The sequence below is a fragment of the Ochotona princeps genome, chromosome 4, assembly GCF_030435755.1.
Source record: "Ochotona princeps isolate mOchPri1 chromosome 4, mOchPri1.hap1, whole genome shotgun sequence".
Taxonomy (NCBI): Eukaryota; Metazoa; Chordata; class Mammalia; order Lagomorpha; family Ochotonidae; genus Ochotona; species Ochotona princeps.
The window spans coordinates 97,161,471-97,185,575 of NC_080835.1; the positions used below are offsets into that span (position 1 = coordinate 97,161,471).

The 24,105-nt window shown below is 41.4% G+C and overlaps 1 protein-coding gene across 2 annotated transcripts in view; it reads left to right on the forward strand.

Moving 5' to 3' along the window:
- The window catches only part of STT3A (STT3 oligosaccharyltransferase complex catalytic subunit A), a 40,739-nt gene extending 20,341 nt beyond the window's left edge, over positions 1–20,398 (forward strand). For both annotated transcript variants that reach the window (XM_058664063.1, XM_058664064.1), the window contains exons 8-18: positions 2,426–2,590; positions 4,131–4,311; positions 4,987–5,142; positions 7,568–7,659; positions 8,662–8,817; positions 9,034–9,222; positions 10,379–10,495; positions 10,605–10,707; positions 16,711–16,899; positions 18,867–18,982; positions 20,123–20,398. In XM_058664063.1, the coding sequence (XP_058520046.1) occupies positions 2,426–2,590; positions 4,131–4,311; positions 4,987–5,142; positions 7,568–7,659; positions 8,662–8,817; positions 9,034–9,222; positions 10,379–10,495; positions 10,605–10,707; positions 16,711–16,899; positions 18,867–18,982; positions 20,123–20,161 (1,503 nt within the window). In that variant the 3' untranslated portion in view covers positions 20,162–20,398. The remainder of the gene's footprint in view (positions 1–2,425; positions 2,591–4,130; positions 4,312–4,986; positions 5,143–7,567; positions 7,660–8,661; positions 8,818–9,033; positions 9,223–10,378; positions 10,496–10,604; positions 10,708–16,710; positions 16,900–18,866; positions 18,983–20,122) is intronic.
- The last annotated feature ends 3,707 nt before the right edge of the window (positions 20,399–24,105 follow it).

The window sequence follows — 24,105 nt, forward strand, 5'->3', positions numbered from 1 at the left end:
ACTTTTTATGCCACTTGGCAAATGTAAATTTTATAGTTATTATAAAGAGATGCTCTTTTGTGGCTGGTTCCCTGGCATTGTAGGTTAAGTCTCCGTCTGTGGTACCGGGATCCTATATGTGTACCAGTTCAAGTCCTGGCTGTTTCACTTTTTTTTTTTTTAATCTATTTTATTGTATTGTTGTTGACAATCTTTACATAGTTAATTACAGTTAAAGGAAAAAGAAGAAAAAAAAGAAAAAAAAAAGGTTCAGGGGGATAGGGAAGTGGGTAATGCTATTATGTCAATATTGTTTCCATCATGTATCTGAGGTAAAGGGGGATATTGAGGGAGAAGCCCCACCCGGTTCCTGCCCACCCCAAGCCCCGGATGTGGGGCATGCTCTGAGATATGTGCTCAAGTGGTGTTAATAGTTCTTCAGTTATGAATCGCTGCCAGTTTCGCTTGATGAGGTCGTCCACTGATTGATATGGTCCATCATAAAATCTCCGTTTGCCCTATATTTCGCTGCCAACATATAGCTGAGATGAATGATTGTCCTGTTTTGTCTTCTGTCTTTTCTTGGTTAGAGTTCTGAGTCCAGCAGTTCGATTGGGGAGATCTCCAACGAAACTTTGAGGTATTCCCAGATTAGTTTCTTGTATGTTCTAGCAAGCACAGGGCCCGGCACAGTCCATCACCCCGATCAGCTGGTGGTTGCAATTGCTGTGCTGGTTCTGTTTTCAGTCCCGAGTTGCACTGGAACCAATGGGTGTTGCAGTCCAGTCTGGTTCGGCCCTTACATCAACCAGTGGGAGCTGCAGCCTAGTCGGGGCGACCCACAATAACCCCCACCAGACCGCCCCCTACCCTGGTTTGCCAGTATGTGTAGCAGAAGACCAGTCTGTCCCCCATCCCATTTGGCTCTGGTACTTGTCAATGGGTATTAAAGCTTAGTTCTATCTAACCAACTCAACCATCCAGCCCTCACAGATATTGTTGAGTACCTCTCTGTCTAGCCATCCCAGCCCCCGTCCTAGTTTTCATGCCCTCCCTCGGGAATAGTGACCCAAGAAGGGGGAACCCATTTTTCCCTCCCAGGTCTCTCTGTCCCGGTTTGTGCACCCTTTAGGTGGTCCTGTGATTTGACTCGACAGAATTAGTCCCCAGTGCCAGCTTCTGCCAGCTGATGCTGCGGCACTGATCTAGTCCACATGCAGCGCACAGGTGTTGTAGCCTTGCTTAGTCTGGTCTGTCTCTATCCCAGCCCACGCTCTCCAGTGGGAGTAGCTGTCCGGCGAGGGGACCAGCCCCTTAATCCCCCCGCCAGCTCTGCCCCTTCCTTCCTGGATCTCACGTATGTTGGATGGGTGCTGCATTCATATCCAGTACAGGCAACCACACCCTGGCATTCCATAATGTGTACTGGTTTTGTCGCCACCAAACCCAGCTCATCCCACACTCTGTTGTGGTGATCAGATTTGCCAGTGGATGACATGAACTGATTCAGCCTGGTCTGCTCCTGACCCATGCTGAATGTGTGCCAGTGGGAAACTTTCCATGGCCTATTCTGGGCTGTTTCCTATCATGCTTCTTGCGCTTACCTGCAGGGATTGTGTCCTGCCAGAGGAGTTGCCCAGGCTCCTCTGTCAGAACCCTTCCCAGTGCCAGATTTTGCACTTGCCAGGGGGTTCTTGAGCCAACCCTACTCGGTTCACCTCCTGTCCTAGCAGGAACAGTGGCTTTTCCTGGCTGGCTTTCACCACATTCTGGTTCTTGTTGTTGGATGTTTCAGCCTGGCTGTTTCACTTTTGATCCAGCTCCCTACTAATGTGCCTGGGAACACAGTGGAACATAGCCCAAGTCACTTGGGAGATCTGGAAGAGGTTATATGCTTCTTGGCTTGTACTGGCCCAGCTCCGGCTTTTGTGACCATTTGTGGGATAAGCCAGTGGATACAAGATTTCTCTGCGTCTCCTGTCCTAGTGTACGTGCATTTCAAATAAAAATCAATAAATCTAAAGAAAAAAGAGAGAGAGAGAGATTCTCTTTGAAAAGGCCATAGGTGGGGCCTGCACTGTAGCATCTTGAGTAAAGCTGCTTCTTGTAGTGCTGGCAATCCACAGGGGCACTGGGTTGAGACTCGGCCACTCCACTTCTGATCCAGTTCCCTGATAACGCACCTGGGAAAGATGGTACAAGGGCTTGGGCTCCAGCCAGCCATGTGGGAGACCTGGAAGAAGCTCCTGGCTCCTGGCTTTGGGATGCCCAGCTCTGTCTATTTTGGCCATTTGAGGAATGAGCCAGTGAATGAAAGATCTCTCTGTCTCTGCTTCTCTCTGTAACTCTGCATCTCATAATTGCAGAGGTCACAGGAGATCCCAGGGTTTTGGTAGTCTGAGGAGGAGTACTCAGAAGTGTGGTTTGTTTTTCTGTCTTGCTGCAGGTCTCTTCCTGGGGAGGTTATGTGTTCCTGATCAACCTGATCCCTCTCCACGTCCTGGTGCTGATGCTCACAGGCCGCTTCTCCCATCGCATCTATGTGGCCTATTGCACTGTCTACTGCCTGGGCACCATTCTCTCCATGCAGATCTCCTTTGTGGGTTTCCAGGTGAGTCCTAGACTGCGGGCAGTGTTTAGCTGCTGCTTTTCCCAAGCAATTTCAAGCACGCTGTTCACAGCTCAGCTTGGACTACTTATGTTAACTGAAGCAACAGAATCATCGCTTTGTACAGTCTGCTTCCTGGACTATGTCAAAATATATTTGTTCTAGGAAGGCTGAATTCAGTGACTCTTCGTTTGTCTACAGTTTGTGGGAGCCAGAGGAATGTTTTGATTGAGCTAAGTTCTTTTGAGTGTTCAAAGTTGTATTTTCTCATCCCTTGTAATGCTGATGACCCAGTTTAATAGTAGTGAATTCCCATGTTCATATTGGGGCCTTCATGCAGGTTCTTCAGGAAGCAAAGTACACACACTTTTAACCTTATTACTCCGTAAAGAGGCAGCTATTGGACCAGAATAACGTGCAGTTTGTCATCAAAATTTTCATGAGTGTAGAACTTTTATTTAGAGGTCAGCAGGTGTTTCTTTACTGATCACCTACTATATTGCAGTTTATTAATCACTTGCAGTTACAACAAAGAGTGAAATTGTGGCTCCTGTCTTGAAGGAAGTTTCAATCTTTTTCGAGAGGAAAGGAATCCATGCAGTTGTCTGTAGCCAGTAGAGTGCTGGTTCTGGAAATTCCATCCCCAGACCGTATATTTAATACTTGTGACAGTGCAAATTCTGATTTCCTTCACAAGCTCTCTCAGTCAGAGACTCCAGGGATAGGCTCAGCATGTGGTTTTGTTTTTATTTGTTCACGTACTTTTATGTGTTATGAACGTAAAGCTTCTAAGGTCAGACTATAAAACTCCATCTGCAGAAGTCTGATATTGTAAGTATGCACCAGCAGATAGAATTCCTAAAACTTTTCCTGTTGAGTTGTTTTGATAGCTTTGCTAGTTAATGGTAAAAATGTCATGTATGGTTGTATGGCTCTATTTGAAGCTTCTGACTTGTAAAAACATAGCTGTGTTGAAGCAGCCATACTCTCAAAATGGAGCAGAAACTGAGCTTCAGGCAGTGCGATCAGCAGCCCTTCTGGACTCTGCTTTTGGATGGTTTGCAAAGAAGTTTGATTTGTAAATGGGCTTTGCGCATCATGGGTTGTTTTAACAATAGGTAAAAGGAATTATCTTTTATTTAAAAAGATTTATTCATTTTTATTGGAAAGGCAGATAAACAGAGAAGAGGAGAGACAGAGAAAGGTCTTCCATCCGATGGTTCACTCCCCAAGCGGCTGCAATGGGTGGAGCTGAGCTGATCCAAAGCCAGGAGCCAGGAGCTCTTCCAGGTCTCGCACACAAGTGCATGGTCCCAAGGCTTTGGGCCATCCTCGACTGCTTTCCCAGGCCACAAGCAGGGAGCTGGATGGGAAGTGGGGCTGCTGGGATTAGAACCAGAGTCCATATGGGATCCTGGTGCTTTCAAGCCCCCTTTGGGAGCTTCAGAACTCTCTTGATCCTTTGGTTTGAACTAGATCAGGTTATGCACTTCAGGGGGCTGCACTCACTTCTGTTTCCTTACCGTTACTACCTTCCTTGCAGCCTGTTCTTTCGTCGGAGCACATGGCAGCCTTTGGAGTCTTTGGCCTCTGCCAGATCCATGCCTTTGTGGATTACCTGCGCAGCAAGTTGAACCCACAACAATTTGAAGTCCTGTTCCGGAGTGTCATCTCCCTGGTGGGCTTTGTCCTTCTCACTGTGGGAGCTCTTCTCATGCTAACAGGTCGGGAAGGTTCACACTTTGCACAGTTGGAAACAGACATAGAATAACTTCAAAGAAAGAAGTATGTTGTGATCACAGAAGCTTCTTTTTCTGTTTTTGTTTCAAGCCCATGAAGTGCCACTTTTTTATGCTTATCCCACCTATCAGCCCAGTGTTTGGATTCAGCATAACAGAGCGACTTTTCTGTTGATCGGGTGGTAGAAATCCTTATACTGCTTATTAGACTCTAATTCAGTGGAACAAATTGAAGGTTTTAGTTCAGTTTGGAACTAAGCCATGTCGCATTTTGTTTTTTCATTTTCCACACTTCTGATTTGGTTTTGCTCAGGTCCTTGTGTATTGGCTAGTTCAGAGCAGGACCTGAGGATGTAATCAACTGAATCTCCAGAGTTGAGCTTGGTTTGACCAGATTTAACCTAAAATCTTTTGTTTGGCATCTCTACTTCTCTTCTCTTTCAGTTTATGTACAGCCTGAATTTATCTTACTGGCAGTGCTGAGTGAAGCCCTTTTTAGTTGGAAAAGGAGGGTGAAGCTCTGGTGGCATTTAAGCAAAAACCTCTCCCTTTTCTATCTCTGAGAAGCTTATGGAAATGGGACCTTTTATTAACTAGGACCAATTGTGAGGTTGTTTCAGGGCTGTTTGTGAAGTAACTTTATTGCCTTTGTGCTGCCAGGAAAAATATCTCCCTGGACGGGGCGTTTCTACTCATTGCTGGATCCGTCATACGCGAAGAACAACATCCCCATCATTGCTTCTGTGTCCGAGCATCAGCCTACAACCTGGTCCTCTTACTATTTTGATCTGCAACTCCTCGTCTTCATGTTCCCAGGTTTGTCTGTCTTGCATTCAGAAGTGGGCTTCGTTACAAGAACGACCACCTGATTACAACTATGTGAACTGCCTTTATCCAGGTTTTTTTTTGCTCTGGATCAGAAATAGGAAGCGTAAACACATTTTCTAATATTTAAAGCAGAGTAGAGGTTGAATGGTTTTAGATATGGCATTGTATTTAGAGCCTCAGTTAGTTAGCTTGATACTTTCATTGTCGTCCTCTCCATCTCAGTTCTCTTTGTGGCAACCTTGAAATTCCAGTATAGCCACTGCTGAAGCCTTTGACTTACCTAAGTTATCTGTTGACAAATCCATATGGTTTAGAATTTACTAATGTTAGGCATCTTTTCTTACAAAAAAACATTTTCTTATTATGAACATAATTTGTGTATTATAAAAAATACAGAGATAGGGCCTGGCACAGTAGCCCAGCGGCTTTTAAAGTCCTTGCTTTGCTTGTGCTGGGATCCTATATGGGCACTGGTTCATGTCCCGGTAGCCCCGCTTCCCATCCAGCTCCCTGTTGGTGGCCTGGGAAAGCAGGCCCAATGCCTTGAGACCCTGAACCTGCATGGGAGACCCAAAGGAAGCTCTTGGCACCTAATCAGCTTAGCTGCATCTGTTGCAGCCAGTTGGGGAGTGAATCAGCAGATGGAAGATCTTTGTCTCCATCTCTCTGTGTAGCTGCCTTTCCAATAAAAATCTTTTAAAAAATGTATCGCTCCATATATATACACAGATATAAATAGCAGTGAAAAGAAAAAGAGTGTAATTCTCACCATGTATCTGTAGCCACTTAAAATTTTAGTATATATTCATCCAATGATTTGTTTAAGGTGTTTATTTGAGAAGCAGGGAGTAAGGAACAGAGCTCCCATCTTCTGATCCACTCCCCAAATACTGGCAGCTGGGAATTCAGTCTGTTTCTCAAGTGGGTGGCAGGGACTGAAGCACTTGAGATACCCTATGCTTCCTGTATACGTTAGCAGGAAGCTGGACCAGATGTGGAGTAGCATTGATGACTCAAACCCAGCATGGGCTGTGGACATCCCGAGTGGCATGCTACCCATTAAGCCATATGCCCAGCCTATTCAGTTATTTAGTGAATAAGAATGAGGTTACACAGTTTCTTTGTCCCTTCTGTTTTCTTTAACTTTATTAGGAATTGTGATAATCTCTCTCTCTGACTTACTGTTATTTTTTAGAATTATTTAAAATACAATATTTGTTTTGAAGTGTAGAGGTATGAAAAGGGTTTAAGAAGGTAAATGGTCCAGAGTCTCACGTAGGATTTCTTGTTTTAAAAAAACACTTATTTGTTTATTGATTTGAGTGGTAGAGTGACAGAGATCTTCACATAGGCTAGTCTTTAGTCCCCAGATGAACGCAGTGGCTGGGGATGGACCAGGCCAGAACCAGCAACTCTGTCTGCCATTCTTACTTGAGTGGCAGGGACTCGGCTAGTTGGAGCACCTTGCATTGCTTTTTCAGCTCCATTAGCAGGGAATCAGATTGGAAATGGAGCAACCAGGACTTGTACTGGTGCTAATATATTTTGCCAGTGTCACAGGTGGCGTCACAGGTCTGTCCCAATGTGGTAATATTTAGTTGATAAATTCCACTTTTTTTTTAAAGTTACCTATTGAAAGTTTTAATTATTTTCATTTTATTTTTCTGAAAGAAAGAGATCTTACATCTATTGATTAACTCCCAAAATGCCAGCAACAGCTCGGGCTGGGCTGGTCTGAAGTCAGGAGCCTAGAACTCAATCTGAGTCTCCTGTTTGAGTTGTTATTACCTGCTGCCTTCTGGAATGCCTGTTAAAAGGAGGCTGGAATCATAATATATTCCATTGAATAATTAACTCGTTAGTGGACATTTGTTTCTGATCCTTCTCTGTCTTATTTATTTTAAACATTTGTTTTTATTTGAAAGGTAGAGTTGCAGAGAAAGACAAGGAGAGACAGAAAAAGAGGTCTTTCATTTGCTGGTTCACTCCCTAAAAGGCCACAATGGCTAGAGCTGAGCTGATGAGGAGCCAGGAACTTCTGTGTCTCCCACCTGGGTACAGGGTCCCAAGTACTTGGGCCATCCTTGGCTGGTTTTGCAGGAACACTAGCTGACCTGGATAAGAAGTGGAGCTGTTGGGACTTGAACTGGCACTTATAGGGGATGATGGTGTTACAGGCAGTGCCTTAACCCTCTCTAGTACAATACTGGCCCCATCTTTTTCTGTTTTCTGCTTCTATTTTACTGTTACAGTAAAGATTCTTTAGACATTTCTATGATTGTGTTTAGTATAAATTGGTGGAAGTGGGATTGCTAGATAAAATTTTTGTAATTAACCATATATTGAAGATACTTTCCCTTGTAGGTTTCCATGGACAGGGCTCAGCTGCTTACTTCTCTCCCCTGTTTTGTAGTTGGCCTCTATTACTGCTTCAGTAACCTGTCTGATGCCCGGATTTTTATCATCATGTATGGTGTAACTAGCATGTACTTCTCAGCTGTGATGGTAAGGAATGCTCTCAGTCCTAGCAAACCCTTCAACCCCAAACTCTGGAGTCGCCTTGTTTTTTTCTGCCTGGCAGGATAGGAGAGGTTTTGATGGTTCTGCCAGTGCTACTTTCTGATCACTGGAAAGGCTGACTTAGAGAGCTGCCTGTTGTTGATCTGTCCAAGGAATGTGCAAGACACACATTCTGCTTGCGGGGTTGGTGTCCAGCTTTCTTAGATTCATGGCTTTGTCTTAGTCACTTTTGTACTTTATTGGAGAATGTGACCCTGGGTGTCTTAAAATGGGAGGTGATAATTGCGTTCATTCTTTCTTTTTTTTAAAGATTTATTTTATTTTTATCACAAAGTCAGATATACAGAGAAGAGGAGAGACAGAGTGGAAGATCTAACGTCTGATGATTCACTCCCTAAGTGACCGCAACGGCCGAGACTGAGCCAACCCGAAGCCAGGAGCTCTTTCAGGTCTCCCACACGGGTGCAGGGTCCCAAGGCCTTGGGCCGTCCTCGACTGCTTTCCCAGGCCACAAGCAGGGAGCTGGATGGGAAGTGGAGCTAGAACCAGTGACCGTATGGGATCCCGGCATATTCAAGTTGAGGATCTTAGCTGTTAGGCCACCGTGCCGTGCCCGATAATTTTTTCTTGAAGCCTGGGAATATTATTCAGTGCTAGATTTTTATAAAAGGAATATATATGTATATAAATATAAATGTATATAAATTTATATACATATCAGTAAAATAGTATGTCTTGTACTTTTTTGATCCCAGGCTACAGTTAACAAATACAGTTTTTGTTATACCATTACTCAGGGCACACATAGACATCTGTAAATACCTGAAGCAAAGTGTAAGAAATACATAGCTCTGTAGCTTCTTCAAGTGTGTTGCGTTTTCATTGGGAAGTCCTATTCGATAAAAATCAGTAAGTTGATATGATCTTACAATACGTTGAAATCTGTAAAGCAGTGATTAAACTGATCATGCTTCCTGTGTTCTTTAGGTGCGGTTGATGCTAGTGTTGGCACCTGTTATGTGCATTCTTTCTGGCATTGGGGTCTCTCAGGTGCTGTCCACATACATGAAGAATCTGGACATTAGTCGTCCTGACAAGAAGAGCAAGAAGCAACAGGATTCTACATACCCAATCAAGAATGAGGTGAGAATTTAGCAATGCTAAGATCGTCTTGGGAAACTGCATTTATGTGTGTGTGCATTTGGGTTGGGGAAAATAGCAGAGCACTGTTATAGGTGGTCAGAATTAATACATTTAGGTCATGGTTTATTTTGATTATCATATATCGATTGTATGTACGCAGCTGTCATGTGTTGGGCAAATTCAATGTGGTTTACTATGTAATTCTTTCTCATTTAGGTGGCCAGTGGGATGATACTGGTCATGGCCTTCTTTCTCATTACGTATACCTTTCATTCTACCTGGGTGACCAGCGAGGCATACTCTTCTCCCTCCATTGTGCTGTCTGCCCGGGGTGGGGATGGCAGTAGGATTATTTTTGATGACTTCCGAGAAGCATATTATTGGCTTCGTCACAACACTCCAGAGGTAAAGATTGGGGAGGAGTGGGACTGTGGGGAAAGGGACAAAGGGAAGATATTTGATATTTATTGATTTATATAGCCTTCAGATGGGTGAAAAGCTTGGAGAAATTAGAGTTTTAGAAACCTAGTTTTGAATGCAGTTTTAAAGTCAACTTTCATTCAGTTCAGGAATCTCTTCTATGGTGATCTTACCAGTAATTATCTAGACTTTGCATAATTCATGTTCACTGTAGGAAAATAAAAATACAAACAGGGAAAACAGGGTGATTGCTTAATATTAACAATTTCTAACATTTTAATGTATACCTTTTGAAGATCTCAAGTGATTTTCTTTTGCAGTAGCTGTTGGGAATAGCATGTCTAATATTTGTTAGAAATTGAAATTAAGAATCTTTTAGTTCTTACTCATCATATCCCACAACTGCTAATTTCCTTTTCATCACTATAACGTATTTTTATATGACATTGTCAATATATATAATATATATGTATTTGGCTGTTTTGCATAAATTTTCACACTTTGCATACCAAGGTTCTTGTTTTGTTTTTAATTTTTTTTTAACTAAAAAATTTAAAAATTCATTTTTAAGGCAGAGTTACAGAGAAAGAGAGGGAGAGAGGAAGAAATCTTTCGTCTACTGGTTCCCTCCCCAGATGGCTGCTGCAGCCTGGGTTGGGCCAGTCTGAAGCCAGTCTGAAGCCAGGAGCCAGGAGTTTCTTCTGGATCTCCTACTTGGTTGCAGGGGCTCAAGCACGTGGGGCATCTTCTGCTGTTTTTCCCATGCGTGCTGGCAGGGAGCTGGGTTGGAAGTGAGAACATCCAGAACTCAAACCGATGCCCTTATGGGATGCTCACATGGGAATTTGTCATCACAAGTGGTGGCTTTACATGCTGAGTCACAGTGCTTACCTCAGTGCTGGTTTTTATAAAGTGATCCAGTGTCAAAGTATTATGAGTGTAGGATAGTATGTGATATTTGGTAAAACTTTGTGATTTACATAAATGGTGAAACAGGTGCCCAGATTTAGTTTCTGGTTAAGCCTGAATTAATTTATATAGAAATTGATTAAAACCATCAAGTTGAAGAATGTCCTTCTACTCCTGTTGTATTTGTTTTTTGAGGCAGTGAGAAGTCTGTGATTTCCATTTCTCTCTTTAGGATGCAAAGGTTATGTCATGGTGGGATTATGGCTACCAGATTACAGCTATGGCAAATCGGACAATTTTAGTGGACAATAACACCTGGAATAATACCCATATTTCTCGAGTAGGACAGGTAAGATTATAGGACTCTTTGATATGCAGTATCTAGTGGAAAATATTTCTTCATGACGGGATCATCTGACATGAGATCTTCTCTGAGAACTGTGCATTTATTTTCATAGGCAATGGCATCCACAGAAGAAAAAGCCTATGAGATTATGAGGGAGCTTGATGTCAGCTATGTGTTGGTCATTTTCGGAGGCCTTACTGGTTATTCCTCTGATGGTAATGTACTTGATCCTGTTTCTAGCTGCAGGGCATGAATTCTGAGAAAACTAGATGACTTTATTTTCAGTTCCCTTTATCATATCAGGATATTTTATACTCTGGAAAGTTCCAAAGTATTTTTTATTTGAAGTTTTGTGTGAATAATTGTGATGTAGATATGATATAAACTGCCTAAATACAATAGTTACACAATCAGTAATATAAAGAACATAAGGTTTATGAACGTGAACTTAAGAATTAGAAATACATATATGGGGTATAAACCATGTAATTGTCTGCTAGCCAAAAAAACACAATCTGAATTGTACACAAGAGGAACTTTAGAATGTTCACAAAAACATGGAATTGAAAGATAAAAATAAAGAATGCAATCTTTATTTCTCATCATAAGATCCCTCAAGGTCAAGATACTTCTAAGTGAGGATATCAGTCAGTTGTTCCATCCCTGAAGACTGAGGATCCTAGGGATTTAACCATGTCAACACATGGTTAACTTTTACGTTTTTAAGTGAAGAAAAATGGGTGGGTTCCTTAAGATTAGGAAACAACAAGATGTGAAAAGGAGCCAAAATAGGGATCTGTAGTGGATGCTAATGATTTTCCATCAAAACTCATGCAAAGTTGCCTTTGTTGGATGAGAGGAATAAGCAGGATCATTGCTAGGGTGGCGGACTCCCTGGTGAAGATTTCTTGGGTGTTTTTCTGTGAAACATTCAAATAAACAGATGTTACTGTTGTTTGGCCTCTAAAAGGTCAAAAGCAAACTGAGTTGGGCATCCCAGCTGTTGCCATTGATCTTTGCTTTTGACTGGTCCATTTCTGCTTTGAGGGACCACTTCTCTACCTTATGTAGTCATGTGTTGGTTGTGGATCGTCTTCAAGATTGTACTGGGAAATCTGTTTCATCTCCTCTTCCAGTGTTGTTAAGAAATACTTCAGCATCTTGATCCCTCTTGTTGAGAATTTCCACTAAGAGCTGTTTTTGTCCGAAGACAATCTGTGTGCAGCTGGTTTTGGTACTTCAGCTAAAAGTTAGCTTCACTTCAATTTTTCTATCAGCAGTGTGTAAGCTGAACCAGTTGAAATGTCTATGGTATTACCCGTTTCTGCTGTTACTCATCCATTGTCTTCTATTCAGGCATGAGCAAGATTTATTTTTCCTTACAGATTGATGTGGCTGGTCTGCTACTGTGGGCTACATCTCTTCAATACTACCTTGTCCCATCTTAAAATAAATGATCCACTTGTACATTGCTGGCTTCTTAGGGGCATTGTCCCGTAAACTTTTTATTACATGTCATTGATTTCAGTATTCTTCCAGCCAGACTTCCCTGTGAATGTGATGTTTTTGCTTCAAATGTAGTGGAATTCACATTACTGAATAGGGCTCTTTTCAAGCTGCTACTGCCTTATTTTTCTTAGTGACACAAACTAACTCCTGGTCAGCTATAACAAGTCGGTGTGTTTATTTTGATGCAAAAAAAAAAAAAAGATCCAAAATCTGTGAACAATTTTTAACCATATACATTTTACAAGAATTCTTTTAAAGACACTGTGTGTATAAAATAGATATTGAACATATTTATGATAATATATATAATAGCAAGTGAATATATAATATATAAAATGGCATATGATCTCTTGTTCCATACAATGGCAAAAAGATATTTTAGAAGAAACATCCAAATGTAGCTTCAAAATAGTTTATGTTAAGTTAAAAACCTAGTTACCTTTGAGAAGTTGAACAGTTTTAAAGATTTGTCATTTTAAAAAATGCCCTCCAACTTAATTCAGTAGTCAGAGCCCTAACTCAGCTAATTTTCTAGTACTTAACATTCTTATGTCTCAATATCAAATGTGATCGACTGGTTTTATATTTTCACTGATTTTTGAAGTCCATTGAGGACTCTTCAGAAAGGTCACAGAACAGTGCAGATCATGAAAAGTGATACGTGGATTTCAAAGTGTTTTTATGCCAAGAAATATTTACCTTTTAGTTGCATTTTCTGCACACTTTCTGCAGTATTGCATGAATTTTTTTTTTTTTTTAAGATTTATTCATTTTATTACAGCCAGATATACACAGAGGAGGAGAGACAGAGAGGAAGATCTTCCACCCGATGATTCACTCCCCAAGTGAGCTGCAACGGGCCGATGTGCGCTGATCCGAAGCTGGGAACCTGGAACCTCTTCCGGGTCTCCCACGCAGGTGCCGTGTCCCAATGCATTGGGCCGTCCTTGACTGCTTTCCCAGGCCACAAGCATGGAGCTGGATGGGAAGTGGAGCTGGTGGGATTAGAACCGGTGCCCATATGGGATCCCGGGGCTTTCAAGGCAAGGACTTTAGCCGCTAGGCCACGCCGCCAGGCCCTATTGCATGAATTTTTAAGGCAATTTTACATTGAAGTATAATGTTTAAAAAGGTGCAGGGCCTAGTGCAGTAGCCTAGTGGCTAACATCCTTACTTTGCACGCACCTGGTCCCCATATGGGCACCGGTTCATGTACCAGCAGCCCCGCTTCCCATTCAGCTCCTTGCTTGTGGTCTGGGAAATCAGTCAAGGACAGCTGAAGGCCTTGAGACTCTACCACCCTTGTGGGAGACCAGGAGGAGGCTCCTGGCTTCATATCAGCTCAGTTCTGGCCATGTGGATGGAAGATCTCTTTCTTCTCCTTTCTGTATATGTGACTTCCCATAAAAATCAATAAATCTGAAAAAAAAAGTGCAGATGTTTAGGTGTACAGCTTGATGAGTTGCACAGAAAAAGAAACTTGTATCCAACTCCTAGGCCAAGAAACAAAATATTACTTGTATTCTAACATTTGTTACAATCCCGTGCAATATCTACTCTAAATGCAATACTGAATTCTCTTATACTATTTGGTTTTGTTAAACATCCGTTTATTTTTATTGGAAAGTCAGATATACAGAGAGGGGGAGAGACAGAGGGGAAGGAAGAGCTTCCATCCGATGATTCACTCGCCAAGTGGCCGCAACAGCCAGAGCTGAGCCAATCCCGAGGCAGGAACCAGAAGCCTCTTCTAGGTTTCCCATGTGGACTCAGAGTCCCAAGGCTTTGGGCCATTATCGACTGCTTTCTCAGGTCACAAGGAAGAAGTTGGATGGGAGGCAGGGCTGCCGTTATATGAACTGGCGCACATGGGATCCCAGTGTGTGCCAGGCGAGGGGACTTTAGTCACTAGGCTACCACACCAGGCCCACCATTTGGTTTTGAAACAGATTTGTTGAGACATAACTGGCATACTACACTGCATATTTTAAAAATGTCTAATTTGATAGGTTTTAGCATAAATACATGTGAATTTTTATCTGTTTTTGAATTTTATTATTTTGGAATACTATACAATGAAGTGTTTTGACCTCTGAATTTTTTGGATATTCTGTTTGCAAGGATGTATTTATGTTGTGGGTGTGTTACATGCAGTTACAACTTACTCCTTCTCATCCCTGTATAGGATTACATTGTGTGAATGTAGCACAGTTTGCGTGCCTTTAAGGTTCATGAATATTTGCGCTGTGGGCAAGTTCATGGACACTTTAGATTGTTATGAGCAGTACTTTGGGAACATTCTTGTACTTGTTTTTAAAATTGTAAAATTTGTTTTTATTTATTTTAAAGGCAAAGAAATAGAAATAAACTTATAGATGCTAAGATCTTGTATCTGCTAGTTCATTCCCTATATGCCCGTAGCAGCTGTGCTGACTTGAGACTGAAGCCAGAGTCCCAGGCTGGGTTTCCAGTAGAAGTGGTAAAGATCCGTTTACTTGGGTCACTGTCACTACATCACAAGGTCTGTATTAATACGAAGCTGGAGTTAGGAGCCACACCTGGGAGCACTATCCTTTGACTGCTTATTATGTGACAATATGTTACATGTTTTATATTCAAAATACTATAGCAAATGTATTGTTGTAGGTATTATTTTTTTAACTTCACAGATGAAGAAACTAAAGCATAGAGAGATTAATTAACTTGCTCAGAGTCACATAGATTGACTTGGCAGTTCTAGAATCCAAACTGAGGCAGTTTGGATCTCAGAGTCTGTTCTTAACAGCCATGGTATCTTCTAGAATCATTTTTGATTATTTAGTGGGAATATTATATTTTATGGATCAGTAATATTTTTTGTAATAACCAGTGAAATAAACGCAGTTGATTTCCCATTGTCCCTAAGAACAATGCAGAGAATGATACATTCCAAGAGGGATATCCTGAGCCAGAGGAGGTGTAGGTATCTATGGAGCCTCAGAGTGTTGAATGTTGGCTTCTCATACATATGCATTGGTGGTCTGTAACTTTGTTGTTTTTTTTTTTTTTTAAAGATTTATTCATTTTATTACAGCCAGATATACACAGAGGAGGAGAGACAGAGAGGAAGATCTTCCACCCGATGATTCACTCCCCAAGTGAGCCGCAACGGGCCGATGCGCGCTGATCCGAAGCTGGGAACCTGGAACCTCTTCCGGGTCTCCCACGCGGGTGCAGGGTCCCAATGCATTGGGCCGTCCTCAACTGCTTTCCCAGGCCACAAGCAGGGAGCTGGATGGGAAGTGGAGCTGCCGGGATTAGAACCGGCGCCCATATGGGATCCCGTGGCTTTCAAGGCGAGGACTTTAGCTGCTAGGCCACGCCGCCGGGCCCGGTCTGTAACTTTGTAATTGCAGGTCAGCAAGGAGCATACTCCTCTGTCTACTTTGTTGGTAAACCTGCTGCCCCCTAGGTTAATGCTGTGCACTGTCTAGCACTCATATAGAAGGAGCCACATAATGTCTTTCTAAACGATCAGCTATATCAAAATAAGTATACCATTCTCATGTCTGCATTTTTAAAAAAGATTTACTTATATTTATTGGAAAGGCAGATTTATAGAGAGAAGGAGAGACCAAGATCCTCCACCCATGTAGTCCAGTATGGGATGTATCATCTTATCCTGTTTTTTGCTAAATGCCTACTTGTTTTGAGCATTTTTATGCTAAGTACTGCAAACTCATTTTTACACTTTTTCTAAAGGCATTCGACTATAAAAGTGAGATTTGACCATGAAAAAATTAAGTCAATGGGGGGAAAAGGACCATAACAGGACTTTCATAGTCAAACTTTCAAAAACAAGTAGACAATGAGCACGTACGTGGATGAAATTCCCAGCGCCCTAGCGGCGGCTCCCAACTCCAGCTTCTACTAATGCAGGCCCTGTGATGTAATGATAACGGCTCAAGTAATTGGATCTCCATGTCAAAACATTAAATTTGTATATTTTACTCATTGTGGTTTTCCTTTTTTTCTTTTCTAAGTCCTACAAATCTGGTATGTATTTTTTTTTTTTTCTTATAACGCATCTTAATTTGTACTGTGCTTAGCAGTGACTTGTGAGTAGTGACTACAACCTTCAGTAGCCTGGTGTCAGGTGATCTCTAACATCAATTTTTTTTGATAAAGATTTGCTTATTTGAAAGGCAGAGTGAACAGAGATCAAGGGAGAAGCAGAGAGATCTTACATCTGCAGGTTCACTCCCCAGATGGCTGTGACTGCCAGGGCTGGGCCAGTGCAAAGCCAGGAGCCAGGAATTTCATCCTGTTCCAAGCACATGTGTCATCCTCTGCTTTTCCAGGTGCATTAGCAGGGAGCTGGATCAGAAATGGAGCAGCCAGAACCTGGTGCCCATATAGGGTGCTGGCCTTGCAGGCAGTGGCTTAACTTGCTGCCTATAATGCCAGCCTCCCACATGTAGTTTCAATTGTAGCTTAAGTCTAGAGTAGTAATATAGGATCTTAGGAAAATAATAATGTTTTAAGAATAGTTAACAAGTTTTGAGGAAAATATGCCCACATCATTTCTATTTTTAAAAATTTAAGCTAATTGCCATCGTTTCCCTTTAAAAAAATATCATAGGATTTTGTGTTAGAAATTGCTGCCTTTTCATTAGGTTATTTTACTCCAGCAACCTTTGTGATGTAGCAGTTTTTTATTTTTCACCTAGATATCAACAAGTTTCTTTGGATGGTTCGGATTGGAGGCAGCACAGACACAGGCAAACATATCAAGGAAAATGACTATTATACTCCAACTGGGGAATTCCGAGTAGACCGTGAAGGCTCTCCTGTGCTGCTCAACTGTCTCATGTACAAGATGTGTTACTACCGCTTCGGACAGGTCTACACGGAAGCCAGTGAGTGAGATTTAACAACATGAATGATGGTGTCTTCTACTCTAATGAGTTTTTCCACATGCCAGGTCCTGCCTACAGTGCTTTTTGTCTGTTAACTCTTAAAAAGAACCCCAAAACCTAGTCACCTAAAGATAGACACTAGTACCATTGTCACTTTATACAAAGAAATTGAGGTATAAGTAAGTTACTTATGTTAACTTCCTAATGGCATATGACTGGTGGTAGGGTCAGAGTTTAGAACTAGCTCCAGATTCTTTTTTTGTTTTTTATTAAATTTTTTAATAAGAGACAAAGATTGGTTTCCTTTCTGTTTGTTGACTCACTCCTCAAATGCTCCAGGCCACAACCAGGAACCTAGAACTCAGTCCAGATGGCCAACGTGTTGCCGGGACCTAACAACTTGAGCCACTACCTGTTGCCTCCTGGGATGCTTGTTAACACAAAGTTATCATTGGGATCCAAGCCAGGACTCAAACTCCCGCACTGAGACATGGGGTGGTGCCAGTGGTTTTTTTTTTTTTTTTTTTTAATTTATTTATTTTTATTGCAAAGTCAGATATACAGAGGAGTAGAGACAGAGAGGAAGATCTTCCATCCAATGATTCACTCCCCAAGTGACCACAATGACCAGTGCTGCGCCGACCCGAAGCCAGGAGCACTTCCGGGTCTCCCACGCAGGTGCAGGGTCCCAAGGCTTTGGGCCATCCTCGACTGCTTTCCCAGGCCACAAGCAGGGAACTGGATGGAAAGCGGGGCCGCCAGGATTAGGACCGGCGCCCATATGGGATCCTGGCACGATCAAGGCGAGGACTTTAGCTGCTAGGCCACCATGCTGGGCCGATGTGCCAGTGTTTCAAGTGACATCTTTTTTTTATTATTATTATTAATTACATTGCATTACGTGACACAGTTTCATAGGCTCTGGGATTCTCCCAGCCCTTCCCCATACCCTCCCCTCATGGTGGATTCCTACGTTCAAGTGACATCTTAAGCAAGACCCCAAAGATTTCCCCTAGATCTGTACTGTCAACTGTAATTTTTTTTAAAGATTATTTTTATTTACCGAGAGATTTACAGAAGAAGAAGTGAAGACACAGAGATTTCCCATGTGCTGGTTCACTCCCCCAGTGGCTGCCAATAGCTGAAGCTAGGCTAGTTGGGAGGCAGGAGCTTCTTTTGGATCTGCCATGTGGGTGCAGGAGCCCAAGGACTTGGACCATCTTCCACTGGTTTCCCATGCACATAAGCAGGGAGTTAGACCACAAGTGGAGTAGCTTGGACTCCAGACCTGTGCTCACATGGGATGCTGGCACTGTAGATGGAGGCTTAATTTGCTACATAATAATGCTGGCTCATAACTAAAGTTTTGTCAAAGTATGATTTATTTAGGAAAGAAAGAGAGCTCCTGCATTAGTGGCAGGAGGGGCTCCAAGGGAGAAAAAAAAAAACACCTGACCGTAATTTGTATTGTCTCAGTAACAGGTTTTGAGGTGAAAAAATGGAAAGACAAGACTTCTCATTTTTTCTGATCAATACGTTGAGAGTAGTTTGATCAGCTAAGTCATTCCTTCTGTCTTCCATTGTGTTTTCTGTACTTGGGAGAGAATTTCTGAAGTAGAGTAAGGCCTCTGTTACTCTTTGGTGACCAATGTGTTACAGAGCCATGTACATAACAATCCTTGGGACTAGAGGGGCTTGGGAGTTAGCCATCTATCTCTCACGAAACAGATAAAGAACTCCATGGACTCTGATATACATCATCTACATCATCTCGGACAGGTGTTGAATATGGTAACACTTGGTCCAGCCTTGATGCTTGATCGCCTTTTTGTAGATTCTACCCTTTAACCAAACTGCAGACTGTGAATAACCGTGTGTGTGTAGCAGATGATGTACCAAACTGACTTACAGTCTTTTTAGGCAATTAGCACTATAGAAAGAAGTGTGTTCTTTTTGTCCCTTTTTAGAACGTCCACCAGGTTTTGACCGTGTCCGAAATGCTGAGATTGGGAATAAAGACTTTGAGCTTGATGTGCTGGAGGAGGCTTATACCACAGAGCATTGGCTGGTCAGGATATACAAGGTGAGCAGATGGTAAACCAGTGGTAACCCGACTCAGAAAACAGCTCTCATGTCTGCAGATAAACTGGAATGCTTAGAAAATGGGCCATGTATTTCTCAGAAAAGAGACATTTCTTGTGATGTCTGCTGGCATCTAAGATTGTTCTTAGGAGACATCTCCATTGACTGTCATTTTGGCAATTGTTACAGTGTTGTTTTCTGGTTGACACCTAGGTCAGCATGTTTCAATCACTGTTACATTTGGTGGGGCAGAGGTACAGAAAGTTCATGTATTTTCTTTTAAAATTTGAGACTTGGAGAAGGCAGTCATCTGGGTCAACTCCCAAATGCCTACATCAGTTAGGACTGGACAATCTGGGTCTTCCATGTACCCCAGAAAACCAATTACTTGAGCCATTATTGCTGCTTCCCAAAGTGTATGTTAGCAGGACCCTGTGTTAGGACCTGTGGTAGGATATAGAACTCTGGTGCTCTGTGATGGGGTACAAGGTCTCCAGTGCTAAGCCAAATGCCCACCCATTTGTGTGTTGAATTGTTTTTATTGATTTGAAAGACAGAACAGACACTGATGTCCCATCTGCTATTACATTGCTCAAATGCCTGCAACACTCAGGGCTTGGCCAGGCTGAAGCCACGAGTCTAGAACTCAGTTCAAGTTTGCTAGATAGGTGGCAGGGACCTAAGTACTTGAGCCATTAGCTGCTGTCTCTCTGGATACATATCAGCAAGAAGCTGCAATCAGGAATGAAGCTAGCTGACACGGAGTGCAGGAATCCCAGTTAGTGTAGTAATCTGTGTCAAACATGCTCACATTTGTGTTCTTGAACTGCATCACTCATAAAAGAACTTACTGCGTAGTCACATGAAGTCCCACAGTAGGTTACTCTATCTCTTTACATAAGCTAGAGAACCCTTGATCTACGTGGAGCATAGAAAATTTACACTTACCCTCACAGAAGTACTTTAAAAGGCTAATCAAAGAAAAACGAGTCTTTAATCTGCTATGCTTATGTGTCCAAACACCAAACCAGGCAGCAGAACCCAGAATACTTCCTCTCGTTCTGGGTGAGTGCATTGCAGTAGAAAAGCTTTCCAAAGTTAACCTGATTATGAATATCAAACTGGCATTTTTATATTGCAGGTAAAGGACCTGGATAATCGAGGCTTATCAAGGACATAAATGTCACATCCAGCTCTAATATTCTTCGCACTGAGAGCGTCATGTTTAAGATGTTGAAGATTTTTAAAAATATACAGTTTATAAGAACCGAGATGGATGGGATTAAAATTGTCTGGAAGTTTTGTCCTGGACAGTATGGGCTGGGCCAAATTAAATGATTTTTATAATTCTGAGCAGGTTACCAAATGAAATGTCATGGCTTTACTTTGATCAATTAAAGGGGGGATTTTTTTTAAATGTGCCTTATTTGTTTTGAATTATGACTGATCTGACAAAGGCAAAAGTATATGCTGGGCTGAAAGTAGGATAACCATCCTCATTCATGTTCTTGGCTTTCTAAATGAATCAAATAGTGGTATTCTTTTTCAAATCAGGAAAACTCTCAAGGACTAGCTCAGATCCTGTATATATAGCAGTTTTGTTATTGTTTCTACATTGTAGCACCTAGTACGATACCTTGCACATAGAGTGTAAACTTTTGTCAGATGAATAAATGTGGGACCACAGAAATGCCATTTCTGGGCAGGAAAGACAGCTATGTTGCTAGGATGTCTTGTTCACAGTTTCTCTTGTCCTTCGAGACTCTTTGACTTCATAGTGGACAGAAGGTACTTGGCCAGACCTGATCTCAACAAGTACTCCAAGGGATAGCCAGGGTTTCTGGTTTCTTTTTTGAAGCAGGAATAAATCAAGTGTGACTAAATCAGTAGTTTTGAAGAGTGATGACAAAAATGAAATTACTGTTATCAGCACAGAGGAAGAAATCTTTCCAACACTACATATAGGGCTTAGTAAGATATTTTGAATCAACTTAAATACACAAGTCTTTGAAATTTAGCTTTTCATGCACTCATTATCCATGACACAATAAGTTGTCCTTTTCTTATTTTCTTTAGACTCACTAAAATTGTGGTTATTCAAGGAGTTATTTTCTTTATTAGTCTCTGCCTATTTGTTATTCTATGCTATAAAAGAAAAATTTCAATTATTTGGTTTTGAAACTCTTCACATAAGCCACAAAATAGAAGGGGGGATTATTCTTAATAGGTACTGATTGTAAAAATGACTAAAAGCTTTTTAATTCAAAAGCACTGTGATCCATGCATATTTAATGTCATGACAAATAGCCTTATATAAATAAGTACGGTCAGATATTGTGTTTTATAACGTAAGACATATCACTGATGTATATAGACTGCAAGTCATTAAAAAAAAATAAGGTAACGTGTTACCTGGTTCAAAAAATAGGAATTGTATGGCTTTTAGATTAAGTCAGAATGGTGCTGCCAAAGGAGAGCTTGGTCTGCTTGTATACCCAGGGAATGTGGCCTTCTAAGCCAGTTTCTGTATCCTGTGCTTCAACTTTGAGTGAGATTTAGATTTTATATAAGAATTGGTGTACCACATGTAAATACAATATTTGATTTATATATAGAATTCTTCCCTGCTGAAGATGTTATCCTAACTTACATTTACCAATATGAGTAATAGCAGCTGTTGCTCAGAGGATTTTAATTTTGTTACTTTCTATGCTGTAAGAAGATATCTTTTTTTTTTTTTAAGATTTATTTATTTTCATTGGAAAGGCAGATGTACAGAGAGGAGGAGAGACAGAGAGGAAAATCTTCCATCCGATGATTCACTCCCCAAGTGGCCGCAGTGACCAGTGCTGCACTGATCCAAAGCCAGGAGCCAGGAACTTCTTTCCTGGTCTCCCAAGTGGGTGCAGGGTCCCAAGGCTTTGGGCCGTCCTCCACTGCTTTCCCAGGCCACAAGCAGGGAGCTGGATAGGAACTGGAGCTGCTGGGATTAGAACCGGTGCCCATATGGGATACCGGCATGCTCAAGGTGAGGACCTTAACCACTACTCTATCATGCCGGGCCCAAGAAGATACCTTCTTAAATTTGCATTTTCACTGTTTATAATACACTTAGTGTAAAAAAAAAACTCAGAACAGTTAAATAAGTAGCAACACTGTTTTCTGCTTTTCAGAGGTAACTTTCAACTCCATTGATTTACACATTTCTTATTTTCACATCATTAAGTCGTTTGCCTTATTTTGCCACTTTGGTTTTTCAATTTTAGGCACCAAATCAACTTTTATGGTGTTGAAACTGTTTTCAGCATTATTTTACTCCTATGGATACACATTTTTACCATCTTCTAATTATATTTGTCACAGTTTTAGTTTTATAATTTGATTTAGTACTGTTAGTTCTATTATAGTTATAATTTAGATTATATCAGTATTCGGAGTAAGCCATGTTTTATAACAACTTTTCTTCCCATGTGTTGTTTTTTTCAGGGAATTTTTTTGCTTGTATTTTTGTGCTAGTAATTTATCTTCAGATTTTCCATAATTTGTGCCAGCCTCCTTTTAATATCTTCAGATACACTCAGTTTTCATGTTTAGGTGTGTTTTTGGTTTGGGTATAATTCAGTTTGGATTGGCTTTACTCTCCAAGTTTGTTGCACATCTCTTGGGTATGTGTTAAAATCCTCCCTTACCCTTCCCTTCCTTTTTTTTTTCTAGCATTTATTTATTTGAAAGGTAGAGTGATTCAGCATGGTAGCTCAGTGGCTAAACTCCTCCCCTTGCATGTGTCAGGATCCTGTGTGGGTGCCAGTTCATGTCCCAGCTACTCCACTTCCCATCCACTCCCTGCCTATGGCTTGGCAAAGCAGTAGAGGACAGCCCAAAGCCTTGAGACCCTGCACCCTTGTGGGAGACCCAGAAGAGTTGCCTAGCTTCGGCTCAACTCCAGCCATTGTGGCCACTTGAGGAGTGAACCAGTGAATGAAACATCTTTCTCTCTGTTTCTCCTTCTCTTTGTAAATCCTTCCAATAAAATAAGCAAACGAATCTTAAAAAGAAGAAAGAAAGAAAGGTAGAGTGACAACAGGCAAATAGAGACAGAGGGATATACTGTTCATTTGCTAAATCAGTTTCCAAAAGCCACAAGTGCCTGGGCTGGCCAAGCCAAAGCCAGGAGTGGGGGAGTCCTTGGTAGCGGGAGCCCAAGCGCTTAGGCCATCCTCAGTGGCTTTCCCAGGTATATTAGTGGGGAGCAGATTCTATGTGGATCAGCAGATGGACTTGAACCACCACTCTGAGTAGGTGATGCTGCCTCCCAAACACAATATTCCCCACAGCCCCACTCTACACCCTCTTACCACTTCTAAATACCGCTTCCTGAGAAAATGTGTGAAGATCAATGTCTTGGGATATTGAATGTTTCTTGTCACATTCTATGAATTGGTTGGCTGGGTATAACATTTCAGGTTGAAAATAGTTTTACTTTGGGAGTATTGTGAAGGCATTGGCCCACTGTTATCTTCTAAATACTGATTAATGAATGCTGTCCTGATTTTTTTTTTGGCATGTTTATTCCCTCCCACTCTCATTGCAGACCTCTTAAAGTCTTCTCTACAATGTTTTACATTTTTCCAATAATGTATTTTGAGCAAGTCATTCATTTTGCTAACTGTTTTGAGTTTTTACATATGGAAAATCAAGTTCTTTGGTTTTGGCAAATATTCTTGTAATCCATGTGGATTCCACCAACTTTCTGAAAAATACGCTTATTTTGATGTTGAACCTTCTGAAATAATCTAATATAAACTCTTCTTTCTTCTGGGGCACTTCCTCAACTTTATTTTTCTATTTAAGATATTTTTTTTCTTCTATAATTTTAATGGTTAAGAGCTTTTTGTGGGGTTAAATATTCCCTTGTTTTGACATCTTTCCAATTAAAGACTTTCTCAAATTTTTGGTTGTCTGCTTTTTTGACTTGGATGCTAAAAAGCTCATTGCAAGATCTGCTGGGGCATAACTTACTGACGTTGGTGACAATCTATAGTGATTGGGCTGGACCGTTAAATTGGGAAATTCCTGACAGGAATATTTTGTTCCACATACGTAAGAGCAATTCGAAAAGGTTTG